The sequence below is a fragment of the Schistocerca cancellata genome, chromosome 1 (assembly GCF_023864275.1).
Source record: "Schistocerca cancellata isolate TAMUIC-IGC-003103 chromosome 1, iqSchCanc2.1, whole genome shotgun sequence".
NCBI classification, from domain to species: Eukaryota; Metazoa; Arthropoda; class Insecta; order Orthoptera; family Acrididae; genus Schistocerca; species Schistocerca cancellata.
Window position 1 is genome coordinate 901,060,652 of NC_064626.1, and position 16,635 is coordinate 901,077,286.

The 16,635-nt window shown below is 39.4% G+C and overlaps 1 protein-coding gene across 1 annotated transcript in view; it reads left to right on the forward strand.

Moving 5' to 3' along the window:
* The window catches only part of LOC126190882 (nucleosome-remodeling factor subunit NURF301), a 289,288-nt gene that overhangs the window by 153,469 nt on the left and 119,184 nt on the right, over positions 1–16,635 (forward strand). Inside the window, exons 20-21 of the mRNA XM_049931491.1 lie at positions 4,422–4,584; positions 10,483–10,618. Coding sequence (XP_049787448.1) covers positions 4,422–4,584; positions 10,483–10,618 — 299 coding nt within the window. The remainder of the gene's footprint in view (positions 1–4,421; positions 4,585–10,482; positions 10,619–16,635) is intronic.

Sequence of the window (16,635 nt, forward strand, 5' to 3'; positions counted from 1 at the left end):
CTCCTTACCCTCTCCCTTAAAACCCACATCCTTTCGTCTTTCCCTCTCCTTCCCTCTTTCCTGATGAGGCAACAGTTTGTTGCGAAAGCTTGAATTTTGTGTGTATGTTTGTGTTCGTTTGTGTGTCTGTCGACCTGCCAGCACTTTCATTTGGTAAGTCACATCATCTTTGTTTTTAGGTGTGTGTATATATATATATATACCCAACAAATCACTGGCAGGTCGATAGACACACAAATAAACACAAACATACACACAAAACTCTAGCTTTCGCAACCAACGGTTGCCTCGTCAGGAGAGAGGGAAGGAGAAGGAAAGACAAAAGGATATGGGTTTTAAGGGAGAGGGTAAGGAGTCATTCCAATCCCGGGAGCGGAAAGACTTACCTTAGGGGGAAAAAAGGACAGGTATACACTCGCACACACACACATATCCATCCATACACACAAGACACAAGCAGACATTTGTAAAGGCAAAGAGTTTGAGCAGAGATGTCAGTCGGGACGGAAGTATAGAGGCAAAGATGATGTTGAAAGACAGGTGAGGTATGAGCGGCGGCAGATTGAAATTAGGAATTAGCGGAGATTGAGGCCTGGCGGATAGCGAGAAGAGAGGATATGCTGAAGGGCAAGTTCCCATCTCCGGAGTTCTGACAGGTTGGTGTTAGTGGGAAGTATCCAGATAACCCGGACGGTGTAACACTGTGCCAAGATGTGCTGGCCGTGCACCAAGGCATGTTTAGCCACAGGGTGATCCTCATTACAAACAAACACTGTCTGCCTGTGTCCATTCATGCGAATGGACAGTTTGTTGCTGGTCATTCCCACATAGAACGCTTCACAGTGTAGGCAGGTCAGTTGGTAAATCACGTGGGTGCTTTCACACGTGGCTCTGCCTTTGATCGTGTACACCTTCCGGGTTACAGGACTGGAATAGGTGGTGGTGGGAGGGTGCATGGGACAGGTCTTACACCGGGGGCGGTTACAGGGGTAGGAGCCAGAGTGTAGGGAAGGTGGTTTGGGGATTTCATAGGGATGAACTAAGAGGTTACGAAGGTTAGGTGGACGGCGGAAAGACACTCTTGGTGGAGTGGGGAGGATTTCATGAAGGATGGATCTCATTTCAGGGCAGGATTTGAGGAAGTCGTATCCCTGCTGGAGAGCCACATTCAGAATCTGATCCAGTCCCGGAAAGTATCCTGTCACAAGTGGGGCACTTTTGGGGTTCTTCTGTGGAAGGTTCCGGGTTTGAGGAGATGAGGAAGTGGCTCTGGTTATTTGCTTCTGTACCAGGTCGGGAGGGTAGTTACGGGATGCAAAAGCTGTTTTCAGGTTGTTGGTGTAATGGTTCAAGGATTCCGGACTGGAGCAGATTCGTTTGCCACGAAGACCTAGGCTGTAGGGAAGGGACCGTTTGATGTGGAATGGGTGGCAGCTGTCATAATGGAGGTACTGTTGCTTGTTGGTGGGTTTGATGTGGACGGACGTGTGAAGCTGGCCATTGGACAGGTAGAGGTCAACGTCAAGGAAAGTGGCATGGGATTTAGAGTAGGACCAGGTGAATCTGATGGAACCAAAGGAGTTGAGGTTGGAGAGGAAATTCTGGAGTTCTTCTTCACTGTGAGTCCAGATCATGAAAATGTCATCAATAAACCTGTACCAAACTTTGGGTTGGCAGGCCTGGGTAACCAAGAAGGCTTCCTTTAAGCGACCCATGAATAGGTTGGCGTACGAGGGAGCCATCCTGGTACCCATGGCTGTTCCCTTTAATTGTTGGTATGTCTGGCCTTCAAAAGTGAAGAAGTTGTGGGTCAGGATGAAGCTGGCTAAGGTAATGAGGAAAGAGGTTTTAGGTAGGGCGGCAGGTGATCGGCGTGAAAGGAAGTGCTCCATCGCAGCGAGGCCCTGGACATGCGGAATATTTGTGTATAAGGAAGTGGCATCAATGGTTACAAGGATGGTTTCCGGGGGTAACAGACTGGGTAGGGATTCCAGGCGTTCGAGAAAGTGGTTGGTGTCTTTGATGAAGGATGGGAGACTGCAAGTAATGGGTTGAAGGTGTTGATCTACGTAGGCAGAGATGCGTTCTGTGGGGGCTTGGTAACCAGCTACAATGGGACGGCCGGGATGATTGGGTTTGTGAATTTTGGGAAGAAGGTAGAAGGTGGGGGTGCGGGGTGTTGGTGGGGTCAGGAGGATGATGGAGTCAGGTGAAAGGTTTTGTAGGGGGCCTAAGCTTCTGAGGATTCCTTGAAGCTCCGCCTGGACATCAGGAATGGGATTACCTTGGCAAACTTTGTAAGTAGTGTTGTCTGAAAGCTGACGCAGTCCCTCAGCCACATACTCCCGACGATCAAGTACCACAGTCGTGGAACCCTTGTCCGCCGGAAGAATGACGATGGATTGGTCGGCCTTCAGATCACGGATAGCCTGGGCTTCAGCAGTGGTGATGTTGGGAGTATATATATATTCTTATTTCTAGTATTGATTCCATGAATTGAGCTGTTGGTTTGAAAAAGTGATATATTTTTAATGACAAATTTCATTAAGGAATAAATATATTGGGAAGCAGTAGTTAGTATCCCTAGTTCCCTAAACAGGCTTGTGCAGGATGTTCTTGAGTTCATTGTAAATGTGTGTGTGTGTGTAAGTACAATCTAACTTCTGCACCATTTCAGTGCAGTAATATGTTCATTGTAAGTAAGTATTATAGTAGTTGTATTACATGTTTATTACCTTATAAATAAATAAAAAACTTTTTTTATTTTAAATTCAGTGCATTAGTATTTGTAAAATGGCTTTCATATAGTGTTCATTAAAAAATGACGATCATTCCACTTGGGACCTGTGGAATGGTACATTAGCTTATTTGTTTTAGTTGTAAATATTTGTCATATATTGTTGTTTTTCTGACATGTTCCACATCCTGGAGGACCTCCTCACTACGGATCAATTGGAATGAAAGTAAATCTAATCTAATCATGCAAAATTCTGTGAAAACACATAAAGGAGACTAATTGTCCTTGATTTTTGTTTCATGATGCTGTTTCCACGTGATACAGTTATTATTTTGACACCTTCAGTTCTTTGTTGTATTCTGCGCTATAGCCTATCTTCTGATAAAAATTATGTGAATGCTGTGATCAGTTTATGGTCCTTTGATGCACCAGGGAACTAAAACTTCTGAGGCAGCATTCAAAGATGAGGCTGTAACAAATACCTTGGCACATGCATGCACATGCGTGCACACGCGTGCATGTCGACACACACACACACACACACACACACACACACACAAATAAATCGATTGTCAGTCAAGATGTCCTAAGGACTAAGTACATTTGCTTAATATTACTACAAGAAGGGAAAAAAGGCTGTTTAATTCACCTTGAGATATTTATGAGGCAGATCAGTGATAAGCAGTCCTTTGCTTAGGTATTAAAGTGTCAAGAGTTGGCAGTGTTTGGTTTTGCTAATCTTAACAATGTGAGTAAAAAAGTGTCAATAGTTTGTTTTATGTGAATCTGTGGCATTATGAACAATTGCTTGGATAGGAGCTGATCATTCATTATGTAAGATAGCAAACAGCAGTGAAGTAACCAAAAGTGTAATTTCACAACAATGAACTCACTTTACAAACAGTGATAAACCGATAATATATGTTTAGCATGCAGGTGGCTCATAATTTAAATGTTAAGTATGGGCTAACACATTTTCATTTTACAAAATATGTAATATAAAACATATATCATTTCTGCAAAATTTCATTGTTGTGCAAAACACTTCAGTGTTATAGTAGCAGGCGTTTGCTGTTTGCACAAGAATCAGTATTGGCAGCTGTATGAATATCCACTTTCCCCAAACAGTTTCTTGATGGGTGATGTAGGGGTTCTCCTGTATTTTGTTCTGGGATGTACTGATGTCCCGATAATTACTTTTTTGTGGATGGCAGTACTAATCATGGAAAAAAAAATTCATTTGAAGGGGACCTTACTAAAAGTGAACATACCACTTGGTATGCCATTGAACAGGGCCAAAAGGTTTATTTGTAAGATGTTTTTAGGCTAACGCAGCACCTACCTAGGCTAATACAGTACTCGTTTGAGAAGCTTGAAGAAAAGCTACTCGTCTTATTGAATAATCTCATGCAGGTATAAAGCAAAGTCAATTTTTCTCATAGGGACAATAATTGTGGCTACTTCAACAGTGATTCTTATCAAGAATTGTACTCAAAAAACTTTCTTCTATTTAGAAAAAGATTAGAGAACATCTATCTCAGTATAGTCTTGGGTATAAAAATGGTAATTTAGGAACCCTGCTTCACTCTGTTCAACTTACTGCATCCATTCTCTCAATTACTCTTCAGAATATTCAACTAAGAATTATAGAAGATTACCTTGCTTAGTATAATTCTATGCCTAGGTCAAACCTCCTTCAAGTGATGGTAAACACCAAGTAACAACAGATACTGAAATCATGTCTCTGGAAATTCTGAAACATCGGCACCTTGGGCAGTTCTTGGACAGAACACAATACCTCAGAAGAAAAGTCATAATTCCACTGGAACTGCCTAAAACAGTGAGAGGTAAGTAGCCTTTTTCTAATAGTCTGCTTATCTTTGTGTACTTCTATAATATATAATAAATTTTCGTGTAGGTCACTCCTTGACTCAGTTTCTTTCTGCTCTTCTTCACACTTACCTTGATATTACTGGCATCAAAGTAGATAGAAACTTTTACTATCTTGTAGTACAATTTTCTGTAATTATTGAGAGATTTTGTGTTATATTGGTGGTACAGTACTATCCCCAGAGATAGTCATCACTGCGTATAAATGTAAAATCTGCCCATCTGTATGTTTTTGGAAAGTAGTCAATCAGAATAGTTTTTGTAGACCCTTTGTAGTCTAAATCACCTCAGAGAGGGGGCATCTAACTTCTGTTTAGAATGTTTGTGTATTCTGGCATCATGTTGCAGGTCTGTGTTCAAGATCAAGAGATTTAATTTTGTAGTCAACATTTTATCCAGGTATCCAGAAATGCAGATTGTTTGCTATTGTTGCAGGAACTAGAATAGTTATAATTGTGTTCACAGCTTTTGATTATGATCTTTTTATCCTGGGAAGGAAAAAAAAAATATATCCAACACCCCTCCCCCCCCCCCCCCCCCACACACACACACACACACACACACTAGTGAGACCCTGAAGATCATTCGATTGTTGACCATCCACTGCATCATTTTCAGTCATTCATCATTTGATACTGTATGGTGCGGCCTGGGGTCTGCATACCACACTTCTGGCCATTTTCGATGTGTAGGCCTTCGAGCCACTACCTCTATCAGGTAGCTCTGCAGTTGACTTCTCAAAGCTGAGTGCAGCCCATCCAGTAAGCCTACGTAGGAAAAATCCCTGGCAGTACCAGAAATTGAACGCGAGTCCCCTGTGAAGCATTTGTAAAGGAATACATAAGAATGAAGGAAACAGGCAAAATGTGTAACTCACAAGATAGTGGATGACTAAATATAGAGTAAAAAAATGGTAATCATATACTGCCTCACTATCTGTTTATTATAATTATTATTGAATTGAAGGAAATCTCATGTATTACAAATTAAAAGGTTTCAGTACTATAAGAAGGAAAGTTGCTACTCACCATATAGCGGAGATGCTGAGTCACAGATAGGCACAACAAAAAGACTCTCACAATTAAACCTTTTGGCCATGGACCTTCGTTCGTCAACAACACACACACACACACACACACACACACACACACACACACACACACAAGCAAATGCAAGTCAACACTCACGACTGCAGTCTCAGGCAACTGAATCCACCGTGTGTGTGTGTGTGTGTGTGTGTGTGTGTGTGTGTGTACTGTTAACGAACGCCCGTGGCCGAAAGCTTTAATTGTGAGAGTCTTTTTGTTGTGCCTATCTGTGACTCAGCATCTCTGCTATATCATAAGTAGCAGCTTTCCTTCTCATAATATTGTTACAGTCCATCCTGGATTTTCCATTGTTTGAAATTAAAAGGTTTTGTATTCTGTGACACTTTTCTTTCACAGAATTGCAGCATTTTTAGAAAACACTCTTGCATAAAGCAACATCTGGAGGGACGAACATTTTGTTATTGGTTAATCCATATTACTAAATGGCTTACCTGGTTCATGCCCCAGTTGCAGGTTGCCTATCTAATGGCTTCCAGAGCCAACAAAAATTATTGTTTCCAATATTTCATGCAATTATTGACTGAATTTAAGAATTTAAAATGCTGTTATAACCCACTGATTAAGAGGTTTAATGTCATGTTAAAGGTGTAAAACGGCAAGAGAGTTATTGCAGTTTAGAAAATCTGTATATGTTTTGGGGCACTGTACCTCACGACCCCCAAGTAACCAGATTGTATTCATCTTGTATCACTTCGTGAGTTGCAACAAACTTTACACATACACTCAAACCCTTACAAAACATTTTCTTGCTGACACCCACACAAAATTACCACATTTTCACTATTCATGTAGTAGAACTGCTGCATGAAACGTGATGCTTGAAATTATTACATCTCTACTACTAACTCTATCTGCAACACATTTTGCAGACAGTATACCACTGTGCAGACACACGTACCGCTGAAAATATCTGAAAAATTATTTCATTTTGCAACAGAGATATGATGTCGTAAATATGGATATTTGTGAAAAACTAGTTATTGCTCAAAATGGAGTGCAAATTACGCAGACGATACTCATTCATTGTTTGATAATGAGAGCACTTACTGGCTTCCCACAAATTTTTATCACTCTTATATGCTTGACATCAATGTTTAACTCGTTAACACATTTGAAAAGTAACCAGAAGTTTGAATCTGTTTTGCACTTTGAAGTTCTATTCTCTACAGAATTTGGGGGCTTACTGATTTTGATGAAAGCTTAGCAAGTTTTGATGACAAAAATGGGAGAAATAACTTCATCTGGTGGGGGAAGTCAGATTTGTTATGCTTTTGTATCAAGATAAGGAAATATTTTGCTAAACATCAATGCAACTCAAAATTTCAGGAAATGGGAACACGATCATGAAATTGCTGTGGAAAATGTGTGCATGGTGTGGTTTGTAAAATGCGTAGTTATTGTCATCATTAATTTTTAATTAAGTACAGCTACATACATATTTTGCAGAGCACCATGAAGTGCAGCAGAAGGTACTTATCATTGTTTCACGTATTAAAATTATTTCCATTCTTATCAATCATTGAGCCCGGGAATTATGGCTGCTTAAATGCCTCTGTACACACAGTCATCATGTAATATTGTCCATGAGATTATTGCACAGGGGCTGAAGTGTATTTCTAGAATCTTCCCTTAATACTGGTTCTTAAAAGACAAGTTTGTAAACATTCTTTCACGGGATAGTTGGCATGTGAGATGAAGTGTCTGCCAGTTCAGGTTTTTCATCATTTCTGTGATGCTCTATTATGAGTCAACAAACCAGCGACCATTCACATTGCCCTTCTTTGAATATGTTCAATATTCCATGTTGTCCTATTTTTTATGGGCCCCACACATTTGAGTAACAATATAAGATGAATTCCATGAGTGTTTTGTATGCAATCTTTTATAGACTGACTGAATTTTTTCCCAGTGTTGTGGCAGTTAATATAAGTCTGCTCCTTTTTTACCCACAAGTAAGGTTATGTAATTGTTCCATTTCATATCCCAAAAGTTTTTATGTCCAGGTATTTGTACAAGGTGATGGATACAAATTGTGACTCATTGATATGGTCATGGGGTACTTTTTTCATTTCCTGAAATGCACAATTTTACATTTCTGAACAATTAAAAGTTGCCAATCTCTGCACCGCTTCAAAATCGTATTAAGATGTGAATGGTAAGTTGTGCAGCTCTTTTCAGATTTTACTTCATTATAGATAACTGCATCATCATCATCATAAGCAGCAGCAGTTACTAAAGGTGACGCCTTGTTAATGTAACCATCCATCACTGTCCCTTGCTAACAGTACCATTTAGTCATAGGTGGCTGTACTTCGTACTCCTAATAACTCATTGTAACTTGTGCATTCTGGGCCTGCTGCTTGATGTCCCCTCCCCAGGATTTTTCCTTCCAAGATTTTTTTATGAAGCTGTTATGTTGAATTAGGCATGTAATTAATTTAGTTTTTCTTTTCTATCTCATCTTAATGTTTTTCTTGTTAACATCTTTTGCTATTTGTTCATTAGATTTTCCTTCAGTCTAGGAAGTTTTTGTGGCTCTTCTTTGCTTGTTTTCCCAGTGTTACTGAGCAAGAGGGTTCAGTGGTTAGCACCTCGGGCTCATTTTTGGGAAGACGGTGGTTCAAATTTGCTGCCATCCAGATTTTGATTTTTCATGATTTCACTAAATTGTTCCAGCCAAATGTCAGGACGGATCCTTTGAAAGGGAACAGATGATTTCCTTGCCCATCGTTTCATAATCTGAGCTTTTGCTCCATCTCTAATGACCTCATCTTTGACAGGACATTAAACACTATAATCTTTCTTCCTTCTTTGCTTTCTTTTCCTCAGTGTCCACCTTTCTGAACCAAAACTTAAAATTCTCCAGATAAAAATCTTTATGAATTTCTTTCTTGTTTGTTGTGATTAATTGTTAATGAATTATTCACATTTCTGAGTGCTTGTTAAGTCATTTTGATTCTTCTTTTAATATTCATTATACTTCTGTTATCTGTTATTGTACTCCTATAGCTGCAAAAATCATTTACTTGTGTTAGAATTTTATTTCCTATCTTATGGTTTGCCCATATATTGTCTGTTCATTGCATCTATCACCATTATTTTAGTCTTGTTTGTGTTTAGTTTGTGGATATACAAGGTGTCAGGTAAAATCCCTTTCAGAATCTGCTAAGCAAATAAGATGCAATACATTTGGTGCTATTGTTAATTATTTATATTGCATTTCCTATAAGTAAATTAAATAAATAAGGGTAGAGAGAATAGCCTTGTCGGGCACTACTTCGTGTGTACTACTTAACTAGCCTCTTTGTTAGTGCCGTACTCTCTTACAACAGTGAAAATTCTTGAATGGAATAGTACACACAATAAAGGAAAGGCAACCACTGACCTATATTTGACCGATGTTTGTCACATAGGGACATACAGCAGAACAGTATTCATTTTAGCTTTTGAGCACATGCTCTTGCTCTAACAAAAGTACACACTATAATATTATGAAAAAGATATAATGCTATTTGCCATATAGAGGAGACATGGAAACAGGCACAGCGAAAAGATTGCTGTAGATTTAAGCTTTTGGCTAAAAGGCCTTCTTCTGACATAGAAAACGCACACACATTCACATGAACACAACTCATCCACACATGATCACTGTCTCCGGCCACAGTAGCCAGACTGCAACTGTGCCTGACAGGAACAGCAATTTGCTGTGGATGGTGGGGATGAAGAGGCATTGTGCGGGAAGGGAAGGGGAACAACGACAGGGTAGGGCCGGGGAAGGATGTAGTGCTGCTTGAGAGAGCGTTCATGGACTTCAGGGGGATGGGGTGGGGCTGCTAGGTACAGTCAGGAGGTGTGAGGAGCAGGAAAGAAAAGGAGGAGAGAAGGGGAGAAAAGACTAGTGGGTGCATAGGTGGAACAGAAGGCTGTGTAGTGCTGAAGTGGGGGCAGATAGGTGGATGACGGGCTAGCGAAGTTTGAGGCCAGGGGATTACAGGAACATAGGGTATATTGCAGGGAGAATTCCCACTTGCACTGTTCGGAAAAGCTTTAAGCTTATTAGTTGTGCCCACATAGAAAGCAGCAGAGTGGTTGGAGCTTAGTTTATAGATCATATAGCTGCTTTCATGCGTAACCCCTGCCTTTGAAAGGCAAGCCCCTGTGATAGATTATTTATTCATAGCCACATAATGAGAATGTGGCTCTCAAACTGCATATTTTGTATAATAAATAAATGTAACATTTGATATAACAACCTATATCCCTATGAAGTGGAGAAAATTGATAATATGTTGCTTATGCCTGAGGGATAAGGGCAATTAAAGTTTTTTACTGCAACCATTGTTGTGCACGTTTATTACTTACAATTTTAATGGAACTTACAGGAAAGAACGTCAGATACTCATTTTGCAGCTACATAACCAGAAACTATACTTCTCTTTATGCAGAGCAAAAATCTGCATTGAGTCAACTTGGAGACTTCCTATTTATGTTGATCTAAAATAACCCAGTGACAATCAGCAGATAAAAATCAACAACCATCAATACAACAGTATTATGACAAGCAGCTCTGCAGTATTGTATAGAAAAATGTAATCGTCTACCTGTCTGGCTATTTGAATTGCGGGTGATTTTGGTGTCACTGTTTCTGCCTTCATTTTGAGATATTTTGGTATAAAATTATTTTGTGTGGTATTTATGACATTTCATCTGTTTTTATGTCCAATAGGGTAAAATATTGTGTTACAGAAGTGACATCAATTAGAAGCGGACTACGGAAGCGCAAACGAGCAGAGTCACCTCAGAGCACAGAGCCGCAAGTCACAGAGGAATGGGTTGATGAAGACAAATTGGAATTATGGGAAATAAAACAGTATGGTGACAGGTATACATAACATCAATACATTACCTTACTAGTTTGTGCATTAATATTAATATGCCTTGTTTTTATGTACCTCCCACCTCCACTCCCTACAAGTATTGAAATTTTGTCATGTTTCTTCATTTGCTACTCGAGTTGTTACTGAAAAATGTATTTACACTGTTTCAAAGACTCATGGTTCATGAGGCAACTAGCTTTACATAAATAATTTTCATGTTTAATTAAACTGGACAAGCCATCATTTTCACCTAAAACTAAATAATGTTACATCAGTATTGTGTAAAACACCTATAGATATAAAAGTCTCCCATATATTTTTGATGGAGATAATACTGGTCAAAATTATAAAATTAAGATCTTAAATGTATTGAAGGAAAATATTATTGAGAAAACTAATAAAAATTAGATAGAATCTTCAGTAAAAGTAAAGTTATCTGTGCTTTCCTGGGGGAGGAAGGAGGGATAGAAAGGAAGAGGTTAAAAAGGAAAGGCAGGTTACTCAGACACCAGGATGAAGGGATCCGGGTGTAGTGAGGATGTAGGTAGCCTTACAGATGGTCCCTCTCATCCTGGGGTCTGAGTTACCTGCCTTTCCTTTTTAACCTTCCATATTTCCTCCTTTCGTCCTGAGGAAAGCAAGGATAGTGTCTCATCTTTACAAAAGTAAAGTTGTATACTGCCTCCTGGGGGTAAGAACTGGACAGCAATTCTCTCTTAGAGTAACATTATATAAACATTTGTCTGGAAACAAATACAGGCAACATTCCACATGGTTTGCCTGCCAGTTATACAGAAGTGAGTATTGTGTTTAGTGGATAATGATACCGAAACAAGTTTGTGAGGAATTTGAGCTGCTAGTGGCATTAAATGTGCTCTTGTGCCATCAGTTCTGCATGAACAACTAATTTCTTCCATTACTTATGAAGCATGTAAGCTCTTGTGTCTCAAGACCATGTTGTAAAACAGTTCTGCCAGTGGATTCTAGACAGATCCCTGAAGATCCACAGCCCATTTGTGGTATGTTATTTGTGTATGAGATGGGATTCACACACAGAAGGATAAACCACCACATTAACAACATGTGGGGAGATGCAAATACCTGAGTGATGTGGAAGCGAGGCACTGGGTCACTTTGGAGTTAGTATATTAGTAACAGACTTGTAGTGCCTTAAACTTCACCAATTTCAACCTGAAAAGTTTACCTTACAGTAAAGGAAATGAAATGATTATAAGGCATTATTGGCCAGGAGACCCGATGTGGGGTTGTTGTATGCAAGTCTGTCTATTTGACGCTACTTCAGCAACTTGAATGTCAGCAAAGGTTGAATGAAATGATGAGAATGACACATTCAATCCCCAAATGAAGGCAGTGATGCTAAATGCTAGATAATGACCTGTGGACCGCACTACTGGACAGTGTTACCCTTGCAGAAAGACAGTGAATCTAATTTACGCACGATGAGACACCAGTCCGTTTTCTACATGCTATCTGATAATTCCTAAAGTTTTTGTAAACCATTGCAAACAGTGTGCTTGGGGAAAATATTTACATTGCAAACCTTGCCTAGGCATTTTGTGATATACATTACTCACAAGCACATACACACTTTCAGGTATACAGCAGAGCTGCCTCCCGCACCTCAGCCCTCAGCACCCTTCTGTCCTCACCAGTAAAAACTAACAGTAGTTAGCTCCACTGGGCAGTTTATGAGAAATGTACACACTTGGCAGCATCTTCATTGCCACTCAGCTCAGAAATGTGTGCATGCCTTGTAAAAAATGAAAAAATAATTAAAAAAATTTAATGCTGTCAGATTGGTCAGGGAAGTCCAGTAGCATGGGCTCACTGTCAGTTGACCATAATTCTTCAGTCTTCTAGCTGTGGGAACATTTAAAGGGATTTATGTATTCCACAACTATCAGTAAGGCATGCTCCCATTACAGTAGTGTGCGTGCTATGTGACAAAAATCCAAGGGGAGCCAGGTGTGTTCACATAAGTTACTGATTCTTTACGAAGAATTGCTGAAGTATGTGTAAGAATTAGTGTCAACCACATTGTGCATCTACTGTAATGCAAGAACTGTTTTTCAATAGTTGTATTCATTTCTGTAGTAACTCCTTAGCTATTTACATGCTACAGAAATTGTTTGTTTTGTTTTTCATTAGCATTTTATTTTCTGCGTATATGTGGAATTTAGATTTTCGTGCTGTTGTTTTTACATAAGAGCGTCTGCCCCCTGCCCCAACTTCAACCTATTTAGAATAATCAGATAATATGGTTGAGACAAGACCAGTATGGCAGGAGTACAGAAAGGTTTTTGTATTGAATAAAGTGATATTATTTCCAGACATATATCATTCCCCGTGTTTTGCCGCTGCTGTTAGCTGAAGCCAACATTACAATTCTGTAGGAAATACTCATTGCATGAGACACATTGAATTAGTGGCATGTTAAGAAGGGGTCTAAGTGACATAGCGTGCAGTAGTCTGAAGGTTCCATTACCGAATGACATGGGCAGTGATGCAAAGTCTGCTGCCCTACAGCAGCATACATATTCCTCAAGCCACAGTATGGTGCATGGTTGAGGGTATCTTGTACCACTACTAGCCATTCTCTTTCCTGTTCCACTTGCAAACAGAGTGAGGGAGAAACAACTGTCTATTTGCCTCAGTATGAGACCTAATCTGTCTTATTTTATCTTTGTGGTCCTTATGTGAAATGTACATTGGTGGCAGTAGAATTGTTGTGCATTCAGCTTCAAATACCAGTTCTCTAAATTTACTCAACAGTGTTTCTTGAGAAGAATGTCGCCCTCCCTCCAGAGATTCCCATTTAAGTTCCCACAGCATCTTCATAATATTTTGATGTTCATCGGACCTAATGGTCTCAAATATAGCAGCCCACCTCCAAATTGTTTAAATTCGTCCTTTAATCTGACCTTGTGTGGATCCCAAACACTCAAACAGTACTCAAGAATGAGTTGCTCTAGTGTCCTAAATGCTGCCTCCCTTACAGATGACTCACAATTTCCAAAAACTCTCCCATTAAACTGAAGTCAACCATTTGCCTTCCCCACTGCATTCTGCACATGTTCATTCCATTACATATTGCTCTGTGATGTTATGCTTTGATATTTAGTCAACCTGATTATGTCAAGCAGCACATTACTAATGCTGTATTCGAATGTTATGGGATTGTTATTCCGACTCACCTGCATTAAATTACATTTTTCTACATTTAGAGCTAGCTGCCACTCATCACACCAACTAGGAACTTTGTCTAAGTCATCTTGAAGCCTCCCACAGTCACTCAACAATGACACCTTCCTGTACACCACAGCATCATTAGCAAACAGTCGCAGATTGGTGCTTACACACTCTGTCATATAATTTATGTATATTGAAATAGTTGTGGTCCTATCATATTTTTCTGGAGCATTCCTTATGGTGTCCTTGTCTTTCTCGAACATTTGCCATTAACCCAACATACTGGGTTCTTACTTAAGAAGTCTTTGAGCCACCTACATATCTGGGAACCTACTCTGTATGCTCATACCTTTGTTAATAGTCTGCAGTGGGGCACTGGGGCAAACACTTTTCAGGAATCTAGGAATATGCCTGTTGCTCTTCATCTGTGGTTCAACCTACATGATGTAAGAAAACAACAAGCTGAGTTTTGCACAAACAGTGCTTTCTAAATGTGTGCTGACATGTGGACAAAAGCTTGTCTGTCTCAACAGAATTTATTGTATTCAAACTCGGAATATTTTCAGGTATTCTGCAGCAAACCCGTGACAAGGATATTGGTCCGCAATTTTGCAGGTCCTTTCTTTTACATTTCTTACATAAAGTCGTCTGCACTTTTTTTCCAATAATGTGAGTCTTTGCACTGGGCAAGAAATTTGCAATTAAGCAAGCTAAGCAAGGGGCCAGTGCCACAGAGTACTCTTTGTAAAGCTGAATGAGGATTCCATCCTGACACTATGACTTATTTATTTTCAACTCTTTCAGTTTCTTCTATACACCATAGAAGCTTATTAGTATGTCGTCCTTACAGGAGTCTGTGCGATGTTCAAATGACAGTATGTTTGAATGATCCAGTGTGAACGATTTCTTAAATGCTAAATTTAAAACTTCAGCTTTCCTTATGCTATCTGCTATTGCCACACTATTGTGTGACTGGATTTGTGATTTCCTGTCAGAAAGTTTACAGTTTGTAGTAATAGACAGAAAGTCATTGAGTAAAACAGAAGTAATATCCAGCACTCCCCAAGGAAGTGTAATAGTCACTCTATTGTCCCTGATCTATATTAATGACATAGGAGACAATCTGAGTCATAGACTGTGTGCAGATGATGCTGTCATTTACCATCTTGTAAAGTCATCAGATGACCAAAACAAATTGCAAAATGATTTAGGTAGGACATCTGTATGGTGCAAAAAGTGGCAATTGATGCTGAATAAAGAAAAGTGTGAAGTTATTCTCATGAGTACTAAAAGAAAACAGCTAAATTTTGATTACGCAATAAGTCACACAAATCTGAAGGCTGTAAATTCAACTAAATACTCAGGGATTACAATTACAAATAACCTAAATTGGAATGATCACATAGAAAATGTTGTGGGTAGAGCAAACCAAAGACACTTGATTCATTGGCAGAATACTTAGAAGGTGCAACACGTCTACTAAAGATACTTCTTACACCACACTTGTCCGCTCTGTTCTGGAGTATTCTTTGTGGTGTGGGATCCGCATCAGATGGAACTGATGGCTGACATCGAGAAGTTCAAAGAAGGGCAGCTCATTTTTTATTAACACGAAATAGGGGAGGTAGTGCCACAGACATGATACATGAATTGGAGTGGCAATCGTTAAAACAAAGGTGTTTTTCGTTGCGACAGGTCTTCTTGTGAAATTTCAATCACCAGTTTTCTCCTCCAATTGTGAAAACATCCAATTGGCACCCACCTACATATGGGTAAATGATCATCACGATAAAATAAGAGAAATCAGGGCTAGCACAGAAAAATTTAAGTGCTCGTTTTTCACACGCACTGTTCAAGAGTGGAACGGTAGAGAGACAGTTTGAAGGTGGTTCACTGAACCCTCTGCCGGCCACTTTATTGTGAATAGGAGAGTAATCATGTAGATGTAGATAGCTGTAGACTTGTGAATGAGTAACGGATAGAAGCCTTTGACCCATGTAGTGATTTTACGTTGGACCAGAATTTTCTCAGGTTCTCGGTAAGATATTTTGCTAAGATATGGTGGTGGTAGTTGTGTGCTTTGCACATAGATCTTTTTGCAGATATATGGCTGTCTACTAACTTTTGCCTATCATCATTTTCATGTCCTCTTTTGAACTGAGAGTGCAACAGTCTTTGCTTCCTTAGCATTTCTGAATTTGATTATTAAACCACAATGGGTGTTTTCCATCCTTAATCCACTTACTCAGCACATACTTCTCCATAGCACCATCTATCCAATCCATTTCAACTTTGTTCAGGATTCCTTTATGTCCGTCATACTAGCACTAAATAATGCCCATTCATTGTCTCAAGTGGGATGTTAACAACTGCTTATCTGCTCTTTCCAGCAAAAATATTCTCCTAGTCTTATTGAATGATTTATCAAGTATAGTAAACATTGTCACTATGATATAATGATCACTAGTCCCTGACACTATACTGACATCATGAATAAGGTTAAGCCTGCTTGTGGGTAGAATGACTAAAATATTTCTATTGCGTGTGGGTTGTTTAACTATCTGTTGAAGGCAGTTTTTGGCCAACATGTTCAAAAGTACTTCACAGAACTGCCTGTCTAAACCTCTTACATTGAATACATGGACGTCTCAGTTTAGACTTGGTAGGTTAAAGTAGCCTCCAACTAATATTTCATGATCAAGCTGTTCCCACACTACTGAGTGCAAACTTTTTTTTTTAATGGCCCTAAAACTGTAAAGGTGGAATCGGCTGGCAATGAAAATATCAAACGATTAGCTCAATTTCACCTAGA